This window comes from Pseudorasbora parva, chromosome 22, assembly GCF_024679245.1.
Source record: "Pseudorasbora parva isolate DD20220531a chromosome 22, ASM2467924v1, whole genome shotgun sequence".
Taxonomy (NCBI): domain Eukaryota; kingdom Metazoa; phylum Chordata; class Actinopteri; order Cypriniformes; family Gobionidae; genus Pseudorasbora; species Pseudorasbora parva.
The window spans coordinates 1,828,946-1,843,096 of record NC_090193.1 but is presented as its reverse complement, the minus strand read 5'-3'; the positions used below and the strand labels follow the sequence as shown (position 1 = coordinate 1,843,096).

General features: G+C 42.5%; 1 protein-coding gene across 12 annotated transcripts in view; it reads left to right on the top strand.

Moving 5' to 3' along the window:
• Window positions 1-13,466, top strand: part of atp2b2 (ATPase plasma membrane Ca2+ transporting 2) — a 298,344-nt gene extending 284,878 nt beyond the window's left edge. For 5 of the 12 annotated variants that reach the window (XM_067430946.1, XM_067430950.1, XM_067430947.1 and 2 more), the window contains one exon: window positions 12,151-13,466. In XM_067430946.1, the coding sequence (XP_067287047.1) occupies window positions 12,151-12,459 (309 nt within the window). In that variant the 3' untranslated portion in view covers window positions 12,460-13,466. Of the gene's footprint in view, window positions 1-3,090; window positions 3,260-8,949; window positions 9,002-12,150 lie in introns of all 12 variants that reach the window. The other 7 variants (XM_067430954.1, XM_067430951.1, XM_067430948.1 and 4 more) reach the window with 5 other exon arrangements.
• Window positions 13,467-14,151: the final 685 nt, after the last annotated feature.

Sequence of the window (14,151 nt, the reverse complement as noted above, 5' to 3'; positions counted from 1 at the left end):
TTAGTCCTGTCAGGACCACTATCGTCAAAGATGATTGATTGACTATTAGTATACAGTTTGGGCTGGCGATATGGTCCTGTTCTCCGCATTCATGAAGCCTTAGCATGGATAAGAGCCGGGAGAGCAGCGATAACCCCCCTTATAGGATAAACAGAACAGATTCAACATAACTATTTGAAGATAACATTAATGCCAAATCCTGACCAATGAGAGGAGGAGCTGGGGATGGAGGAGGGTAAAGCCTAGTTCAGACTGCACGATTTTCAAACTCGTCGGGTCACTGCTCTTTTCACACTGCATGACTATCTGGGGTATCATTCAGTCACTGCTGTGTTCACACTGACCGATGGTTTGATGACAGAGGAGTTCACACTGCATGACTGAACAAGAGGAAGAATCGCCGACAACTCTCTCTCTCTCCGGTGCGCAAACTACGTTTCCCAAACACACGTGCGATGTGACAAGTAAACAACGCGAGATCACACGTGCGTCAGACCGGAGTTCTCACGCGAGACTTGGAATTGTTATTAAAAATGATAAACTGCACAAAGTTTGCTTCAAATTGTATGTGCGCTGATTTGTGGAGAAAAAGAAAAAAGATTATGGCGGAAGAAATTGTTGGAGAGACAGAGGGAGCCAGGATTTTGTTCTGCAAAAACAGTTTGAGGTAAATAAATAATTTTGTAATGTGCCGCTGCTGTGACTGGATGTGCAAATGTTTGCCCTTTGTTTCTGTTTGATAGAATTGTAAATATATCTATTAAAATACTGATATTCTGCTCTATAACTCCTCCCTGAACCTCCTGCTGCCCTGTATCTCACTCTCTCATTGGCTGTCGGTGTAATTTTCAGTCAGAACGCTGTTCACACAGCAGGAGTTTCAATCGCTGACAGGTCCAGATATTTAGCACGCCAAATATCTCACCGGCGTCGGCGACTCGTCGGTGATTCTCTCTGATCGCGTCTTTGATTATTCACACTGCGCGATTGTCACTCACGTGCACGAGCACCGATTTGCCTGTGATCTCGGGCATTTGTCGGCGATTTCACAAAACCTGTCGGCGACTCAAAATCGGGGCAAAAATTGGGCAGTGTGAACTAGGCTTAAATGAGCCCTGGGGAACGCAACAGCTGCTGATAATAATACTGAAGGAGCGTGTATATGTATGCTCTGATAGACGTCATATTCCTATAGGTCAGGGTTGTTCAAATCTTTCCCTGGGGGACCAATGCGCTGCAGAGTTTAGCTTCAACCCTGATCAGACTCACCTAATGATCCTGAAGACATTGATTATTAGCATGTTCAGGTGTGTTTGATTAGGATTAGAGCTAAACTCTGCAGCATTGGCACTCCAGGGCAAGATTTGAATAACCCTGACCTATAGGTAGACATGTTCAGCTGACAGTCAGCTCATGCGAGCTTGACTAACGTGACCTGCCAGAACTGAGGCTACACTTCATTAACGCTACGTCTTTTATGAAGTATATATTTATAGAACATAACACACTCAGCAGAGTCAAAACTGATGAATCGTGTATTCAAACCTCTTTCAGCAGTAGTTCAGTAGACGATTCAAAAGTTGCAGATGTCACATGAGGCTTCAGCTTCACATGACGATGGACAGGAGTCATATAGCCCCATATTCGATTTCAATCAAGACATTCTAATATAGGCATATTTATAAAGAGCCTTCGAGTCATCATCTCCCACAGGTGTAATCAAAGTTTCGAGATTTGGGTCACTCTCCCACTCTTTACTGTAGATAACTGTCTGTATATTTATGCCACTTTGGCATAGCGATCACTAGGGTTGTAGTACTCGAGACCGGTCTTAAGACCATTTTTTGAAGGTCTTGGTCTTGTTTCGGTCTCGGACTTTGAGGACTCAGGATTTTATCTCAAGACCAGTCAAGACCACAACTTTATTTGAGACTAATAGCCGTGTTATAAGCGGGATAATGTCCACCCAGCCGGTTTTTATCGCAGAATAAACCCCTTCAGAGTGATGCAAGACCTACAAGTCCTGATCACTCTGTCGGGGTTTATTCTGCGATAACAACCGGCTGGGTGTACATTATCCCTTACTTAATGTTTTAATGTTAAATTAATCTGAGCATTATTTATGAAGGTTTAGTTGTACCAATTCAGATGCAACTTCTATGTCATTCATTTTATTGTCAGCAATTTGATTGGAAACAGCGCTTTAGTGTCTAACTATTCTAATTATATTTATTCATTAAAGTCATTTATCAGACAGTAGATATGGATCTTTTCGATGAATTTAAGGAGTGCTGGTCCGGTCTTAGTCTTGACTCGGTCTCGCCCTACCTTGGTCTTGATCTTGTCTTGGTCTCAGTTTAGGTGGTCTTGACTACAACACTAGCGATCACTTGAATACACAGCTGTAAGTTGGTGTGCTAAAACCTGTCAGTCATGAATGAGCGCGTCTGCCTGCTGATCGCTGATTGGCTTTTTTGTAAAGTCATGATGACTGATTTTATGGAGTTTTGTTTATTAACCAAATAGTGGAAAAAAGTGGATGTTTGAAAACCACTGAACTGATCCCAAACTAGGCCCAATTTTGTCCACCCGCCCAAACCCATCTTTACCCACACAATTTAATTCAAAACCACCCAATCTGGCAACACTGTCTGGAATACTTCGGACAAGCTGCGAACCAGAGAACTTCCTTATAAATTATTATTATAAATTATTTATTCCTTGTAAATATAAGCACTACTGGAACGCCGTTTTGGCATATCGGATTAGAGGACCAGGACCAACTGTTGTATAATGCACCTGCATGCCGGAGTTTAGTAGTGGATTGCAAATCCAGTTTACAGTGAATTGTACTGTCTGCTGATTATATGTGATATGATAACTGCTCTCCTAGGCGTAATGATGCAGTCCTGCGGCAGGGCTCGTGAATGGGCGTTTATCAAAGCTGCAGCGGCAAGGAGGAGGACTTTTCTAAAGCCATCAAAACCTCAGTGCTAATTTAAGATGAAGTGTTTAATGTGTGAAGTCTTCTAAACCATGTCCATGTGATGAAGCATTGGTCTCCGTGTATTTCTCTCCCCCTTCCTGCAGATCGAGGTAGTGAACACGTTCAAGAGTGGGACTTCCTTTCAGGGGGCTCTGAGACGCCAGTCCTCCACCACCAGTCAAAATCAGGATGTAACCAATGTTTCTAGTCCTAGTCACGTGTCCTTGTGCAATGCTCTTTCCTCTCCTACCAGCACTGCTGCTCCCTCTGGGCGTGAGTGACACTCTTCTTTGGGTGTCAGGGATGCCCTTGGACCCCAGACCTGCATTGGGCCAATCACAACAACGAGCACAGAACTGTCAATCAAAACCAGAAAAGCAGGTCTATGAATAAAAAAAATGACAAGATATTTGAAACCATGGGAATGCACCAAAATACAAGATGTGGCCACTACATGCATACAGTCAAACCCAAAATTATTCAGGCATAGATATAAGTGTGTGCAGGCCACTATAGTTCATTTCTGTAAGCGAGGATAGAAAAATAAAGCAAACTGTGACATATTATACCCAAACATTCTTTATACAGTGACTACCGGTAAATTATAGGTTAATTACGATAAAAATTACTATTGAGACCTTTGACAACACAGACAAAACGAAGCATTGCTTGAGCTAAACTGGTATTATCTAATTGTGTTCTTAAATCTAACCGCTGATTGGTTGGTTGTGATCATTACATCCCTTTCTATCAAAGTTATCTGACATTATCAAGATTAATTTTTTCGAAACAGATCATCTCGAGTTCTTGTCATATTTTATTACCATTGTCTAAACTATAGCGAATAAACTGTGATAATGTAAGAAAATGCTAAAGGTGTCTGAAAACATTTTGGTTCGACTGTATCTTAACATAGGTCAGTAAAAACCCAAAAGAAAACTTTTTAAACCAGTGGTTCCCAGTCCTGTGTTTGGAGATCAACCTTGTCAAAGGTTCCTGGTTCTAATCTGCTCTCATATAGTTTTTTTTTCTTCGTCATTAAAATGATGGAAAAAAAGTTCATCAATGACTGTATATTAATAGCAGGGACACATTTGTGTGCATTTGTTTCGTGATGTCACCGGAAAGAATAGAGTCTGTCTCCGCAATGACATGAAGTGATAGATCGTCTGTGTGAAGACACACGAGAGCCAATGACATTTCACAATCAAAGCTGACGTAACGACACAATCGGTCACGAGACACTCGAGAGCCAATGACATTTCACAATCAAAGCTGATGTAATGACGCAATCGGTCACGAGACACACGAGAGCCAATGACATTTCACAATCAAAGCTGACGTAATGACAATCGGTTACGAGACACTCGAGAGCCAATGACATTTCACAATCAAAGCTGACGTAACGACACAAACGGTCACGAGACACACGAGAGCCAATGACATTTCACAATCAATGCTGACGTAATGACACAATCGGTCACGAGACACTCGAGAGCCAATGACATTTCACAATCAATGCTGACGTAATGACACAATCGGTCACGAGACACTCGAGAGCCAATGACATTTCACAATCAAAGCTGACGTAATGACACAATCGGTCACGAGACACTCGAGAGCCAATGACATTTCACAATCAATGCTGACGTAATGACACAATCGGTCACGAGACACTCGAGAGCCAATGACATTTCACAATCAATGCTGACGTAATGACACAATCGGTCACGAGACACACGAGAGCCAATGACATTTCACAATCAAAGCTGACGTAATGACGCAATCGGTCACGAGACACTCGAGAGCCAATGACATTTCACAATCAAAGCTGATGTAATGACGCAATCGGTCACGAGACACACGAGAGCCAATGACATTTCACAATCAAAGCTGACGTAATGACGCAATCGGTCACGAGACACTCGAGAGCCAATGACATTTCACAATCAAAGCTGACGTAATGACACAATCGGTCACGAGACACTCGAGAGCCAATGACATTTCACAATCAAAGCTGACGTAATGACACAGTCGGTCACGAGACACTCGAGAGCCAATGACATTTCACAATCAAAGCTGACATAACGACACAGTCGGTCACAAAACACACGAGAGCCAATGACATTTCACAATCAAAGCTGACGTAATGACACAATCGGTCAGGAGACACACGAGAGCCAATGACATTTCACAATCAAAGCTGACGTAATGACACAATCGGTCACGAGACACTCGAGAGCCAATGACATTTCACAATCAAAGCTGACGTAATGAGCAGATCGGTCACGAGACACACGAGAGCCAATGACATTTCACAATCAAAGCTGACGTAATGACACAATCGGTCACGAGACACTCGAGAGCCAATGACATTTCACAATCAAAGCTGACGTAATGACACAATCGGTCACGAGACACTCGAGAGCCAATGACATTTCACAATCAAAGCTGACTTAATGACGCAATCGGTCACGAGACACTCGAGAGCCAATGACATTTCACAATCAAAGCTGACTTAATGACGCAATCCGTCACGAGACACTCGAGAGCCAATGACATTTCACAATCAAAGCTGACTTAATGACGCAGTCGGTCACGAGACACTCGAGAGCCAATGACATTTCACAATCAAAGCTGACATAACGACACAATCGGTCACAAAACACACGAGAGCCAATGACATTTCACAATCAAAGCTGACTTAATGACGCAATCGGTCACGAGACACTCGAGAGCCAATGACATTTCACAATCAAAGCTGACGTAATGACACAATCGGTCAGGAGACACTCGAGAGCCAATGACATTTCACAATCAAAGCTGACGTAATGACACAATCGGTCACGAGACACTCGAGAGCCAATGACATTTCACAATCAAAGCTGACGTAATGACGCAATCGGTCACGAGACACTCGAGAGCCAATGACATTTCACAATCAAAGCTGACGTAATGACACAGTCGGTCACGAGACACACGAGAGCCAATGACATTTCACAATCAAAGCTGACGTAATGACGCAATCGGTCACGAGACACTCGAGAGCCAATGACATTTCACAATCAAAGCTGACGTAACGACACAGTCGGTCAAAAAACACACGAGAGCCAATGACATTTCACAATCAAAGCTGACGTAATGACACAATCGGTCACAAGACACACGAGAGCCAATGACATTTCACAATCAAAGCTGACGTAATGACACAATCGGTCACGAGACACACGAGAGCCAATGACATTTCACAATCAAAGCTGACGTAATGACACAATCGGTCACGAGACACACGAGAGCCAATGACATTTCACAATCAAAGCTGACATAACGACACAGTCGGTCACAAAACACACGAGAGCCAATGACATTTCACAATCAAAGCTGACGTAATGACACAATCGGTCACAAGACACACGAGAGCCAATGACATTTCACAATCAAAGCTGACGTAATGACGCAATCGGTCACGAGACACTCGAGAGCCAATGACATTTCACAATCAAAGCTGACATAACGACACAGTCGGTCACAGAACACACGAGAGCCAATGACATTTCACAATCAAAGCTGACGTAATGACACAATCGGTCACAAGACACTCGAGAGCCAATGACATTTCACAATCAAAGCTGACGTAATGACACAATCGGTCACGAGACACTCGAGAGCCAATGACATTTCACAATCAAAGCTGACATAATGACACAATCGGTCACAAGACACTCGAGAGCCAATGACATTTCACAATCAAAGCTGACGTAATGACACAATCGGTCACGAGACACTCGAGAGCCAATGACATTTCACAATCAAAGCTGACGTAACGACACAATCGGTCACAAAACACACGAGAGCCAATGACATTTCACAATCAAAGCTGACTTAATGACGCAATCGGTCACGAGACACTCGAGAGCCAATGACATTTCCCAATCAAAGCTGACGTAATGACACAATCGGTCAGGAGACACTCGAGAGCCAATGACATTTCACAATCAAAGCTGACGTAATGACACAGTCGGTCACGAGACACTCGAGAGCCAATGACATTTCACAAACAAAGCTGACATAACGACACAGTCGGTCACGAGACACTCGAGAGCCAATGACATTTCACAATCAAATCTGACGTAAGGACACAAACGGTCACGAGACACTCGAGAGCCAATGACATTTCACAATCAAAGCTGACGTAACGACACAATCGGTCACGAGACACTCGAGAGCCAATGACATTTCACAATCAAATCTGACGTAAGGACACAATCGGTCACGAGACACTCGAGAGCCAATGACATTTCACAATCAAAGCTGACGTAACGACACAATCGGTCACCAGACACTCGAGAGCCAATGACATTTCACAATCAAAGCTGACCTAATGACACAATCGGTCACGAGACACTCGAGAGCCAATGACATTTCACAATCAAAGCTGACCTAATGACACAATCGGTCACGAGACACTCGAGAGCCAATGACATTTCACAATCAAAGCTGACGTAAAGACACAATCGGTCACGAGACACTCGAGAGCCAATGACATTTCACAATCAAAGCTGACGTAATGACACAATCGGTCACGAGACACTCGAGAGCCAATGGCATTTCACAATCAAAGCTGACGTAACGACACAATCGAGAAGAGAAAAAAAAAGAAGAACATAAACCCCCGCCTGCTTTGATTTGATTGGCCATCTCAATCATTTTGACATTGACAAGCGCCTTTAGACCGCCGAGGCAGACCCCTGAGTGCACCAGAAGGCTTTTGCAAAATGGAAAATGGAGGGACGCATGATTTAGTTGCGGGCGCCATCTTCAGGTCAGATGCGGGAATTCATTCGGTGTGACTTTCACAGTGCATTATGGGTATTATCTAGCCGTTTAGCGTACATTTGTTGTATTTATTTTTTGGTGGGATTTAATGAGTGCATTCAATAACGTCTACAATGGTTTTGAACACCACTACCATATACAATTAAGGGTATTGGGGGGGATTTCGGACACAGTCTAGATCTCCAGGAACAAGATTGGGCAGCCCTGTTTTAGACTGATCATTAAACAGTAAATGTTATTTAAAAAGGCATCTCAGGAAAGCAGCTCAGCTGCACAGATTCTAGAAATAAGCTCTGTTCTACAAGTTGTTGCAAATATTATGCTGCATTAATGTTGTGTCAGGGTTACCATAATTATAAGAAAACAGCTACTCGGAGCTGTTCACATTCAATGACTCAGAAATTATTTGTTTCTATGGCAACACCAAAATGAATCCATGTATGGCTTTGTTATTGACAACAAAATCCCTCATCACTACATTGCTTTACCACTATATGCTCTCAGAAAATAAATTAAATGAAAAACAAAGAAAGCACACCGCATTATAAGCTGTAATATAACACCATAAAATTCCCAGTTTCCAATATTTCTTATGTACAAGACATGATTTGGTGTGAATGCAGCATTACTTGCACCTTTATCCCATAGGACAGTATAGGGAGACAGGAAGCAATGTGGGGGTTACAGGACCAGGAGAGGGCCTTGAAATCTGTTCGCCCAAGGTGTAGCTGTCCCATATGTCATCCCAGACAGCAAAATAGTATCGCCCAGATCTGGCCCATATCCAGTACCAGGGCAATCCAAATATACAGGATGTGGCCCGGATCTGGGCCCACATTATGTTGCTGTCTGGGAGTCCACTGGACACAAGTCCATTTTGACAGGCATTTCTAATCAGGCATTACAAACAGAAACCCTTATGGTCTAAAAGGGATTGGGCATGACACTGGAGCTCTCCAAGTTTCTTATTAGACATAGGCGATTAGCGTATTTGTCAAAGGGCATCCCTGAAAATCTGCTTTGCTTCTGATTTCCTCTTGCTTTTCATGTCACAGTTTATCAGATCATCTTTAACCCACTTTCTCAGAAGAACGTGTTTCAATGTACCATGTGTTTGTTTTCCCCAGAGTGCTAAGAGCCCTGGACAAAGGGTGCAGCCTACGAAGTGAATTTCAGGTTGTGAGTCCCTCCATTGTCCGTCGCAAAATTGATGTGAACTAATATTCCACCAACAAACTCACCAGGCTGGGTAAACATTCAAGTATAGCCATTGGTACCATTCCCCACTCCGCTGTAGCCTGACATGTTCTCTAAAATGCTCTAGGTTGCATTGTTGAAGTTACGCGACTGATTACGGGAGGCTGTTTTGTTGTCCTTTTTTACTTTTTTCTCTCTACACAGATACGGAGACGTGTGAAGAGAGTGGCGCTTCCTCTCCATAGTCTTGTCTTATTTGTCATCTGTGTGATGTAGATCTAAGGCCCACAGCGACCCATTATGTCTCATGGCTTTACTCTGTTGGTCATGTAGTCTGCTGTGTGATGCTGACAGTTGCAGAATCTCACTAAACGTTAGGCCAGTCTTCATCTATGTGATTCCTTCCGACATTTGTTTTCATCTGTCATTCAGACCAGTTTGTGTTGGCTTTGTAAGTTTGCTCTTAGCTAGGTTGAAAGTGTGCTATTTCTCTACAGGAAAAACAAAACTAGGATCAAGTATGTTGGTTGTTTTAGTGATAACTTTATTCCAGCAATCATTTCATGGTGGGGCCAATATAGGTATGATATGGGCTTCAGGTATGGGCCCTACATGGGTTGACATGGGCTCCATGACGGCCATATTTCAATTAGCTCCAGTATGAACTAATTCTGATAGGGCCAGCATGGAACCCATGGACAAACCCATGTAGGGCCCATATTAGGGCTAATTCAGATAGGGCTGACATAGAACCCATAGACAGACCCATGTAGGGCCCCTAGAGCTGAAATGTAACCCATGGACAAACCCATATAGGGCCCATAGAGCCAAAATGGAAACCTTGGACAAACCGATATAGGGCTCATAGAGTCAACATGGAACCCATGGACAAACCCATATAGGGCCCCTAGAGCCAACATGGAAGCAATGGACAAATTCATTTAGGGCCCCTAGAGCTCACATGGAACCCATGGACAAACCCAAATAGGGCCCATAGAGTCAACATGGAAACCTTGGACAAACCGATATAGGGCCCATAGAGCCAAAATGGAAACCTTGGACAAACTGATATAGGGCCCCTAGAGCTGACATGGAACCCATGGACAAACCCATGTAGGGCCCCTAGAGCTGACATGGAACCCATGGACAAACCCATGTAGGGCCCCTAGAGCTGACATGGAACCCATTAACAATTCCATGTAGGGCCCCTAGAGCTGACATGGAACCCACAGTCAAACCCATGTAGGGCCCCTAGAGCTGACATGGAACCCACAGTCAAACCCATGTAGGGCCCATATTAGGGCTAATTCAGAAAAGGCTGACATGAAACCCATGGACAAACCCTTGTAGGGCCCATAGAGCCAAAATGGAACCCATGGACAAACCCTTGTAGGGCCCATAGAGCCAAAATGGAACCCATGGACAAACCCTTGTAGGGCCCATAGAGCCAAAATGGAACCCATGGACTAACCGATATAGGACCCATAGAGTCAACATGGAACCCATGGACTAACCGATATAGGACCCATAGAGTCAACATGGAACCCATGGGCAAACCCATGTAGAGCCCCAAAAGCAGACATGGAACCCATGGGCAAACCCATATAGGGCCCATACCTTAAGCCCATTTTGTGCCTACGTTGGCCCTAGCATGAAATGTTGGCTGGCATGCATAGCATTTCAGTAGTTGGTGGTATCATAGCAGCTCATTTCCAAACCCTAGCGAGCCCCTCTCCATTCCAGTGCTTAGGCAGCTTCACACAGACAGTGAATAAAAGCCTATGTTTAATTGGGAGGTGATGAGAGGTGTCAAGAGCACAGTGACTGCTATCAGTTCATAGATGCAGGGATATAGTTTGAGTAGGAACGTTTAGTACTAACCAACAGTGCAGAGAATTAGAGACCTACATTGCTTTACTGTCCATAGTGGCTTTCACACTGGGTAGTAAGGAAGCACACTAAGCCATACAGAACCTCATAAGTGATGGATATGAAACACTCTACAGCGAATGCTGATTCTTCACTTGAATCGAAGAATAGATAACAATGTTGCTATGCTAACAACTAATACTCTAATGAGTAGTCCAAATAGATATTGTCTAGTTTAATTAGACTGAACTTTTTTATCGATGTGGCATGGACTAACATACAAAAAAAAATCTCAACCCAGTCCATTGAGATTGTTGCAATGCATTCTGGGGTTGATTTATCAGTGAAGGCTGTTAGAATGAGTTATCGTTGAACATCTTGCTGACTAGGTAGGCTGCTCACTAGGTTGTGGAACAAGACCATAGACTGTATTTAGTTTACTGTGAGAATTGTGCCTAGATTATTGTACTTCCGAAAGCTTATTTGTAATTGTAAACTTTTGAAGTGGAATATTAGCTACACCCTACTATTAAAGTTTAAATTCCACAGTAATACGTTATTAAGGGATGCTCTCATTTTTTTTAGTGTAGTTCTGTGAACCTCAACAAAACTTTTCGGCCTATACTTGAGTGTTTACACAGAGACGCATGGAGTTGTTAAAAGAACAGACTTTTGTTTGTTCTCGTCTTTTCTTATTCCACAGTCTGTGTGCCTGTGTTCATCTCCACGTGGTGTTGTCCCGAGTTGCATGTTGTGTGTAGTCCTTGAGTTGGCTTGTCAAGCTTTTGGTTTGCTTCCATCATCGTGTTGCGACCCTATGCTCTCGAAGCATAGGATCTCCTATCCCCATCATTCTCAAGTCTTTGTTCGACTTCTACTGTTTCCTTTTGTTTTGCCTTTGACTTTGTGTTTACCTTGAAACTCATCTTGAACCTATCTAATCTGTTTCTCTTACCAACTTCCCACGAGATGATTTCAACTTGCATGACATTTTGTTTTTCCTTTGTTTGGTTTAATTTTTGTTGAATTAACAATGCTTGTCTCTAGGTATACAACACATTGGATCTTTCACTGTATACTGTATTGTGTACTGAACGGGACATAAGAGCATTGCCTATGTTTTCTTATTATCATGAGTTTGGGTTGCGTTCTTTTCAATGCCAATATTTTCCAAATGTTTTGGTGGCTCTACGGCTGTCCCTGGGTGGGGGTCTTCGGACTCGCTTCGCAACCCTTTGACACTGATCTCTTTCCTTACGCAGATACGTGTTGTGAACGCATTTCGTAGCTCGCTCTACGAAGGCTTGGAAAAACCCGACTCCAGAACCTCCATCCACAATTTCATGACTCATCCAGAGTTTAGAATAGAGGACTCCACGCCTCACATTCCTCTTATAGACGACACCGACATTGACGACGAGGCGGCCAGGAAGAACTCCAGCCAGCCCACGTCTCCCAACAAGAACAACAACGCCATCGACAGCGGCATAAACCTGACAACCGACACGAGTAAATCTGCTGCTTCCTCCAATCCCGGGAGCCCGCTTCATAGTCTGGAGACATCGCTTTAGCCATCTCACGTGGGAGATCACTCCATAATCATCTTAAACTCTACGTTTAAAAGCACTCCGGAGTGCATGCGAACTGGTGACTGAAGAACGCGTGGTCGCGCCACTTTCTTTTATCGAACGACGACTGACTCGGATGATGGCGGAGTGACTCGAGAAGCGCAAGCACAGCGCTCCCATTTCCTGAGGAAACGACAGACTATTACGAGTAATTTAAATCAAATTCAGCTATTATCGTTGCTCCTGCATGAATGTACATTACCCAGGTTTTTATTTGGAAACCTTATTTTTATTTAAAAGGTTTGATTTGATTTGGTGGGACGTGCGGTGGACTGCTATTTTACGACAGCTTATCTGATTCACTGATCTGTGAGTATTGTGTGTGGCATGTATCTAATTGTATAGATTTATTTGGTTATCGATTAAGGTGTATCCAGGTCGCAGGGCTCAACTTGCACAGTAGATTTGCACCTGTCGAAAAAGAGAAACCCATGGAAATTAGAATTTATTAAGCGTACATATATATTTATAGACATATTATAAATATATATTTACAGAGTTTATCTTTATTTGTTGGCATGTTGCCTTGTTCTGCTTCAATAACTACTTTAACTTATTTATGTCCTAAAGAGAATGTAATTTGTTTACAAAACCTGTAGATACGTCCTGGTTTCTTTGTAGGGTTCAAAACCACGCAGCAGACGTAGTTGGAACAGCTCACGTTGTTCAGTTCTCCTGTAATATCGGACTCTAGGTGTTTTATTACCAATTGTGCGCTGGACTTGCCTGCTATTTTGTCAAATAATGTAGATATTTTTAGAAGATAACAAAAGAAACCAAATTATAGTGGGATATATCATTAATGTGGCATCGTAGTATTAAAAGTCGGGATCGACGGCCCTGAATGGCCCCAGAGAAAATCCAATCGGTTTTGCTGGATTTGAAGGTTTCGTCGAAGTCAAAGCTTGCAATGAACTTGTGGTCGGCCTCAAATGTGAGCATATATATATATATATATATATATATATATATATATATATATATATATATATATATATATATATATATATATATATATATATATATATATATCAGGTTGGGTTTAAATATCTTCTTTAGAAGTACATAATATTTAACATTAAATAGTTTCAGTTCCGTGTGACCATCGAAAGCTGCGATGGGTTTTATGTTGGAAACGTGCAAACTAAGTTATATTTGGCATCTCTGTATGGAAATCAAAATTGTGTTCAAATATTGTGATCTATTGTGTTGATTCTTCTTTTTTGACATTTAATTTGTAGATTTCTTTTGGTTGAAGGAAACGAACCCAGCTCCTGAGCTGACGACACTTTGAACAACTGAATTATGTAATGTAATGAAACAAAACCAAGAAGGAATGTTGCTTTTGACTCTTAAGAGAAAAACCCAAACCAACAACAACAATACACACACACATACACACACATGCGATCCTTTTCTGCACTATCCAGATATGAATGAATTTCTGTGGTGTAAATTTAGATGTGCTTCTGTGTTCAAATCAAGCTTGTCTTCCTGCAGTCAGTAAATATACTCTAGCATCTCAACAGTATTCACTAGTCGTTAACTATTTATTGTACTCTAGAAGTTAAAGGACAAACGGGAGTCTATCAGAAGGCACACTTATAAAGTCAGCCATGTATTCGTTTATCAGCA